The 17,116-nt window shown below is 40.3% G+C and overlaps 1 protein-coding gene across 4 annotated transcripts in view; it reads right to left on the reverse strand.

Moving 5' to 3' along the window:
- Positions 1-12,667: 12,667 nt before the first annotated feature.
- SRPX (sushi-repeat containing protein, X-linked) overlaps positions 12,668-17,116 on the reverse strand; it is a 73,165-nt gene continuing 68,716 nt past the window's right edge. For 3 of the 4 annotated variants that reach the window (XM_011942034.1, XM_011942042.1, XM_011942050.1), the window contains one exon: positions 12,672-13,224. In XM_011942034.1, coding sequence (XP_011797424.1) covers positions 13,041-13,224 — 184 coding nt within the window. In that variant the 3' untranslated portion in view covers positions 12,672-13,040. Of the gene's footprint in view, positions 13,225-17,116 lie in introns of all 4 variants that reach the window. The other variant, XM_011942057.1, reaches the window with a different exon arrangement.

Raw genomic sequence — 17,116 nt, forward strand, 5'->3', positions numbered from 1 at the left:
GAACTAGTATTATCTGGCATTAATACAGCAGTCACAGGTCAGAAAATTTTCTTAAAGGACTACATAATCAGTAGTTCAGATGTCCCTTGTCCTGAGAACATGAGATTTTTATTCAAACAAAAGAAAAGAGTAGATGCTGAGAGTAAAAGGGATGAACTGAGATGGGACACAGAATTTTCCTATTATCTACTTCAGAAGTCAGCAAACTACAGCCCACAGGCTGGTCATCTGTTTTTGCAAGTTAAAATTTAATTGGAATGTAGCCATACATAATCTTTTACATATTGTTTATGGCTGCTTTTGTGGTATAGTGGCAGAGATGAGTGGTTGTGACAAAGACCACATGGCCCATAAAGCCTGAACTATTTATTATCTAACCCTTTAAGAAAATTTTCGATCTGTGACTGCTGTATTATTGCCAGGTAATATTAGTTCCATTATATTCCCACATGAGACATAAAGCTTTAGTTACCATCAATTACCTTAACATAAGATAGCTATGTTCCTCTGCCACAGCTCCTCTCCTGTGACCTCTCCTAAAATTATACCCAGTTCACTCTAGGTTCTAGTATTCACTGCCTCCCCTTGCCCTTCAGGCCTATGGTAGAAAATGTCCCCTAATGCTGGTAACTTTGAAGTCCTTCAACACCACTTATTGAGTTCCTTTTACCATGCCCACACCATTATAGATAATCCTTTCAATCTGTCCTCCTCAATTCCCATTTGAGTCTGTCATGTTTCCCACCAGGACCTTAACTGAGAAGGATGTCGTTAATTGTAGGACACTGCCCATTTCAGAGATGTTAAAATGTGAACAGGAAAATGTGCACCTTAGGATCAATGAGTTATGCTAATTGGGGAATGAATGAACGAGTGATCAGCATTCACAGGACAGTTCATCTCAAAGACCAACGTAGTGTAGTGGTGTGATAGATTATGCATTTTTCAGAAATCAGCATCAATATTTCTTCTTCCTAAGTACCTAGATGCTCTTTCTCAGGCTTGATTCTGGTGACTAACAAGAAAGCCATGGCCTTGCCCGGAACTCCTAGTTGTTACACTAGGGTCAAAACATTAAAATGCTATTTAGGCATTCCATTCTTATGAAATGAGATAATTCCAAAGCAAATGCTAGCAACATGGGTACAATCCTGTTTTCTGCAAAGCAGGACAGGTTACTGTTGTTTTTGACCCTTCACAAACCGATTTCAGAGCTTTCTGCAAGAAGAGAATGATGCACCAATTTGGGAACACACCACATTCCTCTGGGGTTGCAGTTTATTCACATTCCCTGCCCTAGGGACAACCACCACATATTCTGGCCAAGATAGAATATTAATAGACATCGGTTTTTCTTATCACTTTTATTTCTAAGATATTAAAATAGTCTAGGCTCACTGTCTACAACTCACCAATCCTTTAGCAAAACTGCCGATCAGAACTGCACGGGCTCTCGACTAGTAATGACTGAGACTACTCAGTCTGGAATGAAAGCTACTGTGGCTTTGAAAAAGTCCATTGCATTTGCTTTCCTAATTTCTAATTTACTAATTGGTCTCTATAGAGACAAAGGAACAAGTGTCTCACCTCTGGCCCTCCTCTAGGGAAATGCTACTCAAGATGCTGGCCCATGGTAAGACAGGGAGCTTGCATCAGAATGTAAATCAGTGTGTGGCTTCCTTCATGGAAAGTTTTGCAATCAAAAACATCAACTGAACTAAATAACAAATTTATTGACATTGTTGATTTCCAGTCTTGGGCAAACTCCTTATCTCCTTGTGAACAAGTAATAAACGGTGCAGGGACCAGCAACTAGTACAAGGACCACGTTCTGAGGAGCATTGCTCTAGAGGGTCTTGGAACTCACTCCCTTCACAAAGTTCACCTTCTAAATTGTTGCCACTTGTTGAGAAATAAAACTATTTCTTCTCTTTCTGGTTTTTCAAGAGAGAGAGAAGTAACTCTTCTTTCCAGGCCTGGAAGTTCATGCTTAGTCTCAGAAAGCATCAGAAATCCACTTAGCCTGCCCAAGAGTCAAGTGGAATTGCATGAAACTAAGCGACACATTGGAAGATGCTCAAGAGAGAAAGATTCAGATTTGATCTGTGACCAGATAATGGCATTTCAGTTCCATTTGAAATCAATGTGTTAGTCTCACAGCACTGCTGCCTAAGCACAGCACCATCCTTCACAGAAACTTGTTTCTGATGTAGAGAGAGACAATACAACATTTCAAACATGATGCAGAGAAATTAAACTTTCTTCAAGCTCCAATGCAGCCATAGAGCAAACAGAAAAACAAACCCTTAAGCTATTGAGCATCTTCAGAAATGACACCATAGTAACAGAAATGCATCCGTACACTACACGTTCATCAGTAAAATTGATTCTGATGAGCAAAGCTAGGTGCTTTGCAACATTCTTGTGGCTTTGTCCTAAGGAGAAACAAGTGCCATGTTTTAAATGAGTTAAACATAAGTTTAACTTTGTAATGCAAACACTAAAAACATTGGCTAAAGGCAGAGAAACAATAGCAAGTGTTTCTCCAAAGGGGGAGGTGTATTCCCATCATTGGTTATACCTGGCATCTTTCTCACCTCGCCCAAAACAGTGGTTCTCACCCTTGGCTTCACATGAGAATCCCCTTGGAAGCTTTTAAAATCCCTCAAGTCCTGTCTGCACCTAGATCAATTATATCATAATGTCTGGGTGTGGCACCAAATCATCAGTATTTTTTAAAGTTCCCCGAGTAATTCGAATGCATATCCAAGGTTAAGGCATAAAGTGTATTGAGAGGACTGGTAGGCCAAGGTCGCCATGCTTGCAGTTTTGCTGACAAAGGCACCCGCCTTACTGCAGCAACCCTTAGGAAACAGCTGTACAAGAAGCCGTCAGTGTCCCTTCTTCAGTTACTGTAAGTCCCAGCTTTAATACTGTTAACAAGCAAGTAAAGCTGGGGGGAGATGAAATATTTGTGACTTCTTGTGAAGATTAAATGAGAGAATTTGAATGCAGTGTTACAGTTTAGATTTTTTAATTTAATTTTAAGTTCTTGGATACACGTGCAGCACGTGCAGGTTCGTTACATAAGTAAACATGTGCCGTGGTGGTTTGCTGCACCTATCAACCCATCACCTAGGTATTAAACCCTGCATGCATTAGCTATTTATCCCGATGCTCTCCCTCCCTCACAGTTTAGATTCTTGATGAGCCAAAAGGGTCCTACTCATCCCTGCTATTCATTTCTGATTAACTGAGCTAAGGATATAGAACCTATCAAAAGAAAGATGGCTGCAAAGAACAAGAGCAGATGCAGCAGACGTGGAGAAATGTTCCCTTAAGTGTGGGGTCTCTACAAGGCACACAGCTATTAGGAACAGTCCCCACAAGACCTACCAGAGTTAAGAAAGATGCCAAATTTTGAGTTTTTTCCATTCCTTTCTATTCCAGGTTCCATCACAGTTCCAGAATTATATTAACAATCGGGGTTCTTCAGTTTAAGGCAGTACAATGTTTGGTCTTCGGGCTCCTGGGTGTCCTAAAACTTTTTCAAGGGGTTAGCAAGGTCAAAACTATCTTCCTTACTTGCTCTTTTCACTGTGCAAAACTGTAGCACTATGGCTATGAATCAAGGCAGTGCATATTTTTATCTTCATGTTTTCATAGTAAGAAAAGTAAAATACTAGTTTTATTTAAGAATATCCCCGATGAAGCAGTAAAAAATAATGTTATTAAATCTTGACTCTTAAGTACATGTTTTAAATATTCTCTGTGCATACCAAAGTACGATGCATTTTTTTTTCAGCATTCTTTTTACTTTAAAGAACAAATAACGAGTTATTCAGGCTTGAGAATTTGGCAGACATTTTTTCAAAAATGAGCAAAGTGAGCCTGTCACTTCAGGGAAAACAACTGACAGTACTTGTTGCCAATAATAACGTTCAAGCTTTGAAGCAAAAATTAGAATTTTAGAAAACTGGTATCCACCATTGTGACTGTGACAACTTCCTAATACTTACACACTTTTCTGATAAGATTGGTGATGACATTTACTAATGTGATATTCCAATATTGTGTAACAAAATTTATCAATCTTTGGAAAAGCTACTGGATTCAGTGAACCAGTGTTTTCTAAGTGACCGATGCATGAGTTACAAAATTGTGCATAGATAAAAGATACATTCAAAGCTCAAGCTAGACCAATGAATTTTAAAGCAATAGAGTACAAAAAGTTTTCATATCACCATTAATCTTTACGGAACTACCACTTGTTGACTTTCGGTGAAGAAAAAAAGTATTCACAGTTATCTAAATAGGCTATTAAAATACTCCTCCCTTTTCCAAATACATATATGTGTGTGTGTGTGTGTGTGTGTGTATGTGTGTGTGTGTGTGTATCTGTGAAGCCAGATTTTCTTCTTATATTTCAATCAAAACAACATATTGCAGGAGACTGAATAGGAAAGCATATATGAGAAACTAGCTATCTTCTATTATGCCAGACTTTGAAGAGACTTGCAAAAATGTAAAATAATGCTGCTCATCTCACTTTTTTGTTTTGCAAAACAAACTTAGGTTTTCTCAAAAATATGTTATCTACATCATCATGCAATAAATTTATTTTCTGAAATGCATCGAAATACAATTTTTAAAATTTCTCTGTTTTGATTCCTAACCTGGTAAATATTGAGAGATGTAACCCACATAAAGAAAAGTACTTTGGAATCCTTCAAAGGTTTGAGAACTGCTGGTTTAAGGCAATTTTTATAGACCTAGGCTGTTCACATTTTTGTTTTTGCAGACAGTTAAATTACTAATTCACCCAGCTTGATATTGTGGAAGCTTGATTTTAGGCTTTGTTAAGGAGGTCTACTTTGATTTAACTTAATCCTGAGCCTTGTTCTTTACTTTTGAAGAGTAGTCTTGGATTTTCGGTGGAAGCTCAACCTGTTCACTGAGCTCCTTTAACTTGAAAGGATTTGACCTCCAAACTATCTCTCCAGCACAAATTAGCTGCTGAGATCACTGCTCAGCTCAGGTCTTTCCCTTCAGCTATTTCGTTTTCCTCCTAGACTTCTTGTAGCCTCACTCTGTGCATGCACAGCTCAGGGGTCAGTAAAAGATTTGAGGGGAATGTATACGCACATTTGGGTTCTCTCTCCCAAATCCCACCCACTGGCTTTCTCCTTTCTCATATCTCCTCCATTTCCACACTCTCTGGTCATCCTGCCTTCATCCTCTGAATCCTCAGCCCAATAAGAGTACAGCCTTCTGCTTGAGTTTCACATCCAGTACACTAGCAAATGGAAAAGTCTTCAAGGGAAAAGCCAACCAAATGTGCATCTTACCCAATGTGCTTGCATTCTTTCAAGGTCATAGTGCTTTCAGTCTCTGCCTGCTTTTGGTTGAGTGCTAATGAGTTCCAGTAACTTCTCTTTCTATATTTTGTCCAGAGTTTTAATTGTCATCAGCAGAGAGGTTAGTGTGATATGGGGTAGTCTGCCATTAAATGAAATTTAATTCCTGTCTCTTCCCATTTTGAACTAAGATTAGCAAGGCGATGTTCTCATCTGTGGGGTGACAGCAGAGCCATACCAGATCCTTGAACAATATATCCTCCTCCATCTGTGCAGTGTTCTATAAAATCTATTTCCCCACAATCCACTCAGTAAGTCTGGTTTAATATCCTCTTGCTGGGGTGGTTCTGATGTTAGGCCTAAGGCCATCATAACACATCCAATTGTCTCACAATCTTTTTTTTTTGACAGGGTCTCATTCTGTCACCCAAGCTGGAATTCAGTGGCGTGATCGCAGCTCACTGCAGTCTTAGCCTCCCAGGCTCGAGTGATCCTCTCCCCTCAGCCTTTCAAGTATCTGGGAACACAGTTGTGTGCCTCCACACCCAGATAATTTTTAAACATTTTTTATAGAGACAGGGTCCTGCTATGTTGGCCCAGGCTGGTCTTGATTTCCTGGGCTCAAGCAAACCTCCCACCTTGACCTTCCAAAGTGCTGTGATTACAGGTGTGAGCCACCACACCTGCCAATTGTCTTACAATCTAATAAAATCAGTGTGTTGAAGACATATCTGCACTTCCATGTTTATTGTGGCATTATTCACAATAGCCAAGATAAGAAATCAAACGAAGAGTCCATCAAAAGATGAAATTTTTAAAAATATTACCTCTGTTACCTCTGAAAATATTCTTGCCTTTTGACAACAGCAACAGGCTCTTTTTGAGTTTCCCTGCCCCACACATAGAGCCAAATACTCTCTAGGAAGTCCTGACTCCTTGTGGAGTTCAGGATGATTCCTGTGTAACCTATGCTAGACCCTTCAAGGCAGGAAGAACCAGGCCCAGCCTCCACCATAAGGTCAGTTCTGGCCATGGTCGGGGCTGGACCTGACTCTCTTCCTGTCTTGGTGTCTAAGATAGGTTACCCAGGAATCACAAGGAATGTCAGTTATGGCACTAAAACAATTGTCCTCTGAAAATGGGAACCTCAAGGCCTATCAAGTTCATCCATGTCTCTGATGTCTATAATCCTCCAGTTACAGACATGAGCTATCTCCCTCACTGGTCTTGTTGTTGTCTCATTCTCATACTGCTCTGAGTGTCTCCCAGCTCAACTCTCTTCCAGACTTTGATGCCTCTGGACTATTGCCACACACGCACACACATACACATTTCATAGTAAAGTGACCTTTTGTCTTAGTCCATTTGTGTTGCTATAAAGGAATAGGTGAGGCTGGGTAATTTATAAAGAAATTAAGTTTACTTGGTTCATGGTCCTGCAGGCTGTACAAGAAGCATACAGCTAGCATCTGCTTCTGATGAGGGCCTCATACTGCTTCCACTCATGGAGGAAGGTAAAGAGGACTTGGTATGTACAGAGAATACATGGAAAGACAGGAAGCAAGGGAGAGGGGAGTGCAGTTGGAGGCTCTTTTTGATGACAAGTTCTCAGGGGAATTCTCACAGGAACTAACAGAGGAACAACTCACTCCTTACTGCCAGGATGGCACCAAGCCATTCAGGAGGGATGTGTCCCTATGACCCAAACATCTCGCATTAGACCCCGCTTTCAACACTGGGAATCAAATATCAACATGAGATTTAGAGGAGTCATATATCCAAACCATAGCACCTTCCTATAGCTTTAGTATCTTTTCAAAATATTCTTGAGTAAATGCTTGTTTTCCTCTTTGTCTCTTTTCTTACAGCAGGTTGCTCTTTCATACTCTAATATCTCTTGGTTGAGAGGTAATGTCAACATCTGCTCAATTCCCCACAGCTCCTTCTAAATTGATCATTCTTTCCTAATCTGAGCAAAAGCCTTCTCTGAGAATCCTGCCATCTACCATATCACTTTCCATCATGCTCTCCTTACAGTCACCTATCTATACACAGTTATCTCCTCCACTGTATATATCCTTGGAATTTGACTCTCACTTATCTCCTTTGCCTTAACTCTTGCCAGTATTCACATCGCCCATATGGATAATTTATTCAACTTCCAAACATCACAATTTCAATATTTTCTTTCTCTCTTCCAAATCTCTCGTATCTTTATACTGATTATATTCACTCTTAAACCACATTAGGATCATTAGCCTTTCCCTATATTCTTTGAATATGTCAGTGCCACTACTGTTTTTTTGTTTTGTTTTGTTTTTGTTGAGATGGAGTCTCGCTCTGTCTCCCAGGCTGGAGTGCAGTGGCGCAATCTCGGCTCACTGAAAGCTCCACCTCCCGGGTCCACGCCATTCTCCTGCCTCAGCCTCCCGAGTTTCTTTTTAGACTAATTCTTGTCCTTGTGTGTAATCGCACAATCCATTTTGTCAATACTACAATCAACTCCCTCCCCTTGTCCTGCCACCATACCTTTGTCACAACCATCTACCCCTAGATTAGTCTTTCAGTATGCCTTCTCTCTTCCTCAATCTGTGTGACTAAGCATTGCTGAAGAAAAATGGTCAATTGTACTGAATGATTTTATCATGGCTTATAAGATATGTCTTCAAGAGGTGCTTGATATCACTATTAAGTGTGGAATTGCAAGGAAGAGAAGTCCAAGAAATCCAGTGTTTCAAGACTACATTTTTAATTTTATTGTCTGTATCATTCAGGACTTAATTACAGAGAATAGAGTCATTGCAAGCTAGTTCAAAGAGAAAGGATTTTGTTCTTATCTGGAGTGGAAGGCTAAAGAAATAGATTTTATGCTGACTTTCCATAAAAAAGTCCCTAAACCACCTGGGACTCCCAAGGGAGCTGCTAAGAAGCTGTAAAATTGGGAATTTTCCTACCAATTTGGGAAGCCACAATTATATTTGTTTGTTCTAGAACTACTCTATGTTTTCTACCATAAAGAAGCCATGTCCCTCATTATTAAAATGTCAAAAAAATAAAAGATGTTAATGAGGATGTGGAGAGAAAGGAATCCTTATACATTGTTGGTGGAATTGTAAATTAGTCCAACCTGTATGGAAAACAATATGGAGATTTCTCAAAGAACTAAAAATAGAACTACCATTTGATCCAGCAATCCCACCCCAGCGTATATACCCAAAGGAAAAGAAATCATTATACAAAAAGACACTTGCACTTGTACGTTTACAGCTGCACTATTCACAAGAGCAAAGATATGGAATCAATCTAAGTGTGCATCAACAGATGATTGGATAGAGAAAATGTGATCCCCCCGCCCACACACACACAAATGGAATACTACTCAGCCATAACAAAAATAATGAAATCATGTCCTTTGCAGCAGCATAGATGGAACTGGAGGCCATTAAGTAAACTAACTCAGAAACAGAAAGTCAAATACTATATGTTCTCATAAGTGGAAGCTAAATAATGTGTACACATGGACGCAGAGTGTGGAATAATAGTAGAGTTTCAGAAGGGTAAGGGTGTGTGGGGATGAGAAATGAGAAATTACTTAATGGGTATCATGTGTACAGTATTTGGGTGATAATGATACCAAAAGCCTAGACTTCACCCCTATGCAACGTATCCATGTCACAAAATTTCACTTGTACCCTCTAAATTTATACCAATAAATAAATAAATAGCCATGTCCCCAGTTAAGAAGTTGTCAGCAGCTATGGGAACCAGCAGAAGCTAGCCTTCAAAATAGGCCCCAGTGATCTTTACCGCTTAGTATCCATCCTATTGTGTTGTCCTCTTCCCCATTGAATAGGGCTGATCTGTTGGATCAACAGGATACTGCGGAAGCAACAGTGTGTGTCTTTTGAGACTATGTCATAAAAGATGTTGTCTCTTCCACTTTGCTTTTTCTTGGATCACTTCTACCAGAGGACGCCAAGTACCATGTTATGAGAACATTCATGCAACGCTCTGCAGAGAAATCCACGTGGAGACAAACAGAGATCTCTTCCAACAACCAGAACCAACTTACCAGTCATGTGAGTGAGCCACCATAGAAGCAGATCCTCCAGCCCCATTCAATCCTTTGACTGCAGTCCCAGCCAAGATATGACAGCAATCTCAAGAGACTCCAAACCAGAATAGGCCAGCTAAGTTGCTCCCAAATCCCTGACCCACAGAAATTGTGAGAGATAATATGTTTGTTGTTTTAAGACACTGATTTTTGGGGTAATTTTTACTGCAGTAATAGTATAGGTATCAACATCCTGAGCATTAATCTTTGCTTCAGTGTGCACTGCCTTTCCTCTCCTTCATTGCCCACGCCAATGATCTAAGCTCAGGAGTTGAGAGTTTGTAGAGGTAAATCTGCAAAAAAAAAGTTCTCTGTGAATGGATTAGACAGACTCTTCCACCTTCTAGTTCATCCTTCACTACTAGATTTCTAATAACAGTTCCTATTGGACTAACCTCCCACGGACAACAACTATATCTGGAGATATATATATATATATATATATATATATTTGTGTGTGTGTGTGTGTGTGTGTGTATATACACTACAATCTGCCCTTAGGCAAAAATTTTTTTTTTTTTTTTTTGAGACGGAGTCTCGCTCTGTCGCCCGGACTGGAGTGCAAAGCTCACTGCAAGCTCCGCCTCCCAGGTTCACGCCATTCTCCTGCCTCAGCCTCCGGAGTAGCTGGGACTACAGGCGCCCGCCACCTCGCCCGGCTAGTTTTTGTATTTTTAGTAGAGACGGGGTTTCACCGTGTTAGCCAGGATGGTCTCGATCTCCTGACCTCGTTATCCGCCCGTCTCGGCCTCCCAAAGTGCTGGGATTACAGGCTTGAGCCACCGCGCCCGGCCAAAAATTTTTTAAATACATTTATATAATGTATGTATGTGTGTATATATTATATATAAATATATAGGTATATATTTTTGTATGCACACACTACCTGAAGACACTAGAGAGAGGCCAAAAAGCAGACAGATACCGGAGTGCAGTCATCACTTGGAAGGCAAATAAACTTGATTAATCATCAGGGTTTTTAAAAAAAATTTTTGCCTAAGGGCAGGTTGTAGTATGCACCATGCTGCGGTTGAAGGTAGAGGAGGCTTAAATGAAGACAGAAAGTCTGTAGTCTTACTGGCTTAACAAACCTGAGGAGACAGTAAGGGCAACCATAGCAACTGAAGAGTGAGAAGGAAAATCTCAGAAGGGAGAGAGTCTGACAAAGGGGAGCCCTAAATTCTGTATGTAGGCTGCCTAAATTTCTGATTGATCACCGAACCATACATGTGCAGACTAGGAGTGGAGGCAGATTCCAAGCAGTCCAACTAAGTTTAAAAGAACTGAACTGAGATTTCAGCTGTTATCTACTGGAGACAGTTTACCATTTGAGTTCAGCCCATTTAACTGCCTCCCTCTTCCCTACACACACACACACACACACACACATGCATGGTAGAAGTTCTGCAGTACCAAACTGTGAGCAAGGAGAACTAGGAATTGTGTTTTTGTTTGTTTGTTTTTATGAGGTCCAAAAGGTGCATAGAAAAGTTCTGCAAGATTTCCAGTGGGAAACCGGTTCTCTGGAGAAAGGCTATTAATTAATCTTTAGAAATGTCCCCAAATTTTGATGCAGGGTATTTATTTTTAAAATACCATAGTGCATTCATTGATCTTCAAATAGTCTGTTGATCTTATTGGGAAAAGTGCTTGCAATATTCCAAGTCATCAGGTAAATTGGTTTGAAGAAATCCAAGTAGTTCCTTAAATGTCAGCTCATCTTCAAGGCTTGAACCTTTCAGGATATGGGGCAAAGGGCACAGGCTGACTTGTCAAAGACAAGAGAGCTTTAACACAGGTAGAGGCAGATATATGCTTGCTTAATTGTGACAAATGATCTCTTGAACTTTTCTTTTTTCCTTTTATTTCCATAAGTTTTTGGAGAATATGTGGTTATTTGGTTACACGAGTAAGTTATTTAGTGGTGATTTGTGAGATTTTGGTGCACCCATCACCTGAGCAGTGTATACTGAACCCAATTTGTAGTCTTTTATCCCTCACCCTCTTCCCACCCCTCTTGAACTTTTCATGGTTTCCAATTGGTCACTGTTTGACATTCCTCTATGAGCCATGCCATTGACGTTTCTGATATATCTGAAGAAAACAGAAGTCAAAAAGTGGCTTCTAGTATGCTTTGTGAACAAAATCAAGCTTGTAAATAGAGTGTAAACCTATTGGCAGTTCAGCAATCACCCTGCCTAATATTTTTTAAAAAAAAATTGTTCAATCTGCTTTCTGTGTTAAATCTCTGTATGTTAGAATTTATCTATTGTTTCTATAAGGTCCAAAAGGTACACAGAAAACTTCTGCAAGATTTTCAGTGGGAAATATCATTCACTTAGTTATTTTGCTTAGGAATAGACTGCGAACCAAACTGATCTTCTGAAAATGGAGGAAAAACTTCAAGGTTTGCATGGGAGAATTGAGGAGTCTGGCTACTGGTTAAAAACCAATATGTGATTTTTCAGGCCTGACCATAGGTGATGACAAACACTTTACCTGGCAGGCTTCACCGGAAAAGCTGCCCTCCACACACCAGACTTGGTGCATAGCCAGTCATATGGCAGTCTCTGTGGGGTGTTGCAGTCAAAGACTCAGACCCCCTGGCCAATCACACTCTTTCACATATTTACATTCCTAGCCCTGTGCTTTCATTTCTAGGCCCTTTATCTGAGGCCTTGGGCAAGAGGTCTTCAGGTTCCTCTGCTGAGATCTTATGGGGTAAGGAAAAGGGGAAAAATTTGAAGATACTTTCCTTCACTCTGCCTCAGTACCCAGGACTTTTCCACTCCTACCCCACCACATGACTCCAGGGTCCGTAAAACTGCCAGAGCCTTTTGTTCGGCGCTCCCTCAATAGAAAGATGATCCCACATCTGTGCTGCTCCACTTGAATCTTGACCAGTGTGCTGTCCCACAGGGGAAAGTGGAACAGTGAAGTTGATGCCTCCTCTGGTTTTAGACTCTTGCTTGTTCCATCACTGTGACTGAAGGCTTAACTCTTTCATTTTCAGCTTGTGGCTTTAATTGGCTACTTGAACACCCAACAGCTCAGCTCTCTCCCAGCTCAGCAGAGCTCCTTAAAAGACTAATTAAATTTTTTCCATTCTTAAAACACCACTAAGAATCACAACCCTGAAACCACTGACCACACTGAACAAGTATGGCTGGTGCTTGATAAACAGAGTGAGTTCTACTAAATTTGCTCCAAAACATTTTATTAATAAAAGTCTTATTTAAAAAACAAAATTGAAAAGAGTTAGGTATCACATTGAATAACATGTTGATAGCCCATGTATGGTTATGGGTTCTAATTGCTCTACAAAATCAACCGGCCATGATGGAGTAAAGAAAGTTAGAAAGAGTAAATACAGCCATATAAGTTTTTTGAAACACTTCCAAGTACAAAAAGCAGCATGCTAATTTTTAAGTGCAAAGAAAGCTCATAATAAAATAGACTTTAAAAATTACAAATAAAAATCTGTACATCAAGGATATTTTTAAGGCTTTCCCATGTGCATGTCACTATGTAGACAATGAAGAGGACCTGCCAAGAGAGGAACCATCATGTCAGGTGTTACAGGTCTGGCCCATTTCGGCTTGTAGGACCATCTCTTCTTTTCTCAAGGGAAAAGTGTCAATCAGGTTGAACAGAGCCACAGGCATCACCAGGGAGACATAGCGCTCTTTGTCCATGCCATGCTTATCCACTAGCACCATACTGAAGGAGTAGAGTGGGATTCGCAGCAAGAGCCTGCGGCAGACAAAGAAAAGAGGAGACTAAGTCAAACCGTGACTCCCAAGGGTCCTGGTGGGTCAACCAGAGCCCTACTGTGACCGTGTGCAGAGAAAGCTTTGATACCATGAAGGACTGAATCGTCCTTTAGACCCTGTCTACTCAAACTGTGACCCTTGGACCAGCAGCATCACATGAGAACTTGCTAGAAATGGAGACTCTCATGCCCCACCCCAAACCTACTGAATTAGTATCTGCATTATTATCAAGATCCCCAGATGACTGGTATGTACATGAGAGTTTGAAAAGCACTGCTTTAGTTTTAGATTATAGTCAGGAAGACTTCCGGCCTACAATGGTGCCATATACCAACATCTGGTACAAGGTGCATACAAGGCTAACAGATTTTTTTTTCATTCAATTGGAATCAACCCGAGTTTGGAATCAACCCCAAGCCCACATTTGCTGACTAGTGTTGCATGAGCACATACACACTAGGACTAAGTCAGTGATCATGAACAGGGGTGATTTTGCTCCCCACTCCCAGGGGAAATTTGGCCATGTCGGGAGATGTTTTTGGTTGTCACAGTGGAGAGTGAAGATGTGACTGGCATTTAGTGGGTAGAGGCCAGGAATGCTGCTAAACATCCCGCAATGCACAGCCAACTCTCCCTGCCAAACAAAGAATTATCTATCCCCATACAGCAATAGTGCCAAGGCTGAAAAACTCTGGGCTAGGTAAAGCTGATTGACATAATTTCCCAGCATGATAGTTCTGGCCTATTCAGTGGCCAGCTCAGGACTGCAGAGTTATAAGGGATTGAGCTTGGTCTACACCCCATGTATTCTGACTTGGTTAATCACAATTTGTACCCCAAATAATTCCAAAAGAGAATATGAAGTGGTTTCAAGTGTCTGGTGTTCTTTCTGCTCTACCACGCTAGAATTTAAACTAAAAAATATGATTTTCATATCAACACAAACATATTTAGATGAGAATAGCTAGAGAAAGCAAACAAACAGATAAGTTGAGCCCAATGAACAAATGAGCCCACTCACTCTCTTCTCCAGATTTTTTTTTTTTCAGTTTAGATATTTTGAGATTGTGTATGAGGCACAATATACACTGCCATCTGGATTTAAAGTGAAATATGTTTTCCTCATACAAACAGATCAAGGTTAAAAAATCATTACATAAAACACAAACTACATTTTTCCGCCTTTTAAGAGGGAGTTTCAAGGAAGAAGGGAATAATTTGTATTTTATCCCAGTGGGGAGCTAAATCGCAAATTCACTCCCAGTGACTAGAAATGAAAAAAAGAGGACATGACAATGCCTCTGCCAGGTTTCCTGCAGTGCTGAGAGGGGAGCTCGGAAGTAGATGACTACAAAGTGCATTAATGAGTTCCGAACACGCGAATGCAGGCTGCAAAGTAAGGTGTGAATGAAGAGATAAAATGCTCTGCATCTTTAAGAGGAAGGGTATTGAGTTTACTTTTAGGGAGCATGGAGGAGTTCTGGCACAGGGAGCTCTCAGGAAACAGAGGAATAGGGAATATGGTGGCTGATGCCTGTGGGAAAGGGTGACCAATAAGAAATTGGAGCATTCATTTTTTTTTATAGTGCTTGTGAGACTAGGATGGGAACCCCCCACCCCCACACCACCACCACGGTGCCACCATCTGCTACCACACACATTCCTGTGTAAGTCTTGTGCCTTGATTGACACAGAATGTAAAGGGGGAAAACTGTCATGGGAAGAGCTGAGTGGTTGGATCAGCAGGCTAGCAGCAGCCACAGGAATGCATCCCACTAGGGCCGAAAGACCACAGAAATCTTGGGGATGAATGATCAAACACCACACAAAATCGGGGATGAGGTGTGATGCCGACAGTATGTCTGAGCTACATACGTGTCTGTCGTCAGATTGGAAGGAGTTCTTCCTGGAAAATCTTCCAGGGAACACTGTAGACTCAAAGAATAATGTGGGTATAGAAATTATGGCTTTCTTGGTCCCTGTCTTCCTTGAGATTGCTGGAAAATTCCTCTGGAAAGCATGAATCAGATCATACCTCCAGATAAAAAAGAAATGAGGGCAAGAAAGAAGGCAGGTGGTGACCCTGTCACCCCAGGGACCCAGTCTCTTCTTTCTGTTGACTCCCTTCAAGGGTTTTATCATGGCCTCAGTGCTATTTGAAAACAGTCTTATAGCCAGACAAAAGAATTTTTAGATTATGCAGGCATTATGCTTTTCCTTCTCCTCTTTCGCTTCCCATTCTTTGCCTAAACCATCTTTTTTCCTCTGCACTAGACTCCAAGGTGTCTAAAAAAACCTTTCCAATTCAAAGGGAAAAAGTTCTTCCAAGCTCTTTGTTTCTCACTGATATGTCTGATAACACAGGCATGCCGGCCTGACACAGAATCCATTAGGTAATGCACCTGAGTGATCATTTCTGCATGACATTTACCTGGACTATCATCCAGCTGCAAAATAGAGATTGGCCCTTTCCTTGAAGGCTGCTGGGCAAAAGTTCTATTTCAAAACTGTAAAGCCTTTGGTAAAAAAACTAGGCCAGTGGTCCTCACCATGTGATCTCTTGGGAGCTCATTAGAAATGCATATTATTGGGTATAACCAGAGACCTACTGAATCAGAAACACAGTTTACAGCCTACAGTGTAGACTCCAGCAATACGTATTTTAACAGGCCCTCCAGGAGATTCTGATGGAGGCTAAAAGTTTGAGAACCACCATATAATGTATTTAAAATCATCTTCTGCCTATAGAAGTCTATGGTAGCCCCAACATACACAATCTGAATGGCAAGTATTTTTTAATCGCATTTTTCTGTTCTTCAAGTAGATTCAACAGTTTAAAAACACATCAAGATTTTATGAAGATGACACACATACAGACACATTCAATCCAAAACCCATTCAGAAAATTCTGCAACAAGTTTTAAAAAATCATTGACACAGGATATGAGCAAGTAGTACTAAATAAGCAACAGCTTCATAAAACCTACTTTGAAAATATTCACCATAAATATTTAGATATCAACACAACTCTCTGTCTTAAGTTTTGTACAGTTCAACTTGAAGTATTTATACACTAACTGTAAATATACAATATACTTTTAAAAGCTGTTATCAACTCTGGAAATAGTAAGGCTGTTTCAATGAAATTTTGAGTCATTTACTCCACTTAGTGCCAACATGGTGCCAGGTACTGTGCTAGGTACCGAGTAGCAAACATTTGAAAGCTCTGCTACTGATGTGCTACTGAAGTCGGTATGGGGAGGTGCTACATGCAAATGCAGTAAAATATAACAAAAACAAAAGCATATGAGTGTACCCAGCCTTCTCCATTCATCAGCCGACTAAAGAGAACTCATGAATCCTCTTATTTCAAGTTGAACTGTACAAAACTTAAGACAGAGTTGTGTTGATATCTAAATATTTATGGTGAATATTCTCAAAGTAGGTTTTATGAAGCTGTTGCTTATTTAGTACTACTTGCTCATATCCTATGTCAATGCTTTATTAAAACTTGTTGCAGAATTTTCTGAATGGGTTTTGAAAAGGCTGGGTGAGAAAGGAAGATTTTAAGGAGTTTTGCTTTAGTCTAATTATCCATTTCACAGTGGTCAAGAGATGCAAGTAGAAATTTGGGCTATTCTGAAACTATCTTTTGGTTGTTGAATTCTGCTTCTTTAATACATCATTATTCAGAGACTAAAATCCACAGCTCCAACTTTGTAAGGGTTATGAAAGTAAAATATAATTGTTAAAATAGAGGTATGAACAAGTGTTCTGGAAGAATGGAGAAAAAAGAGACCAAGCCTGGAAAGACTAATTGGATGCGTGCTCTTCTAGGGAGACCAATGATTGCTTAATTCTTTTTTTCAGGT

The sequence above is a fragment of the Colobus angolensis genome, unplaced genomic scaffold, assembly GCF_000951035.1.
Source record: "Colobus angolensis palliatus isolate OR3802 unplaced genomic scaffold, Cang.pa_1.0 Scaffold103, whole genome shotgun sequence".
NCBI classification, from domain to species: domain Eukaryota; kingdom Metazoa; phylum Chordata; class Mammalia; order Primates; family Cercopithecidae; genus Colobus; species Colobus angolensis.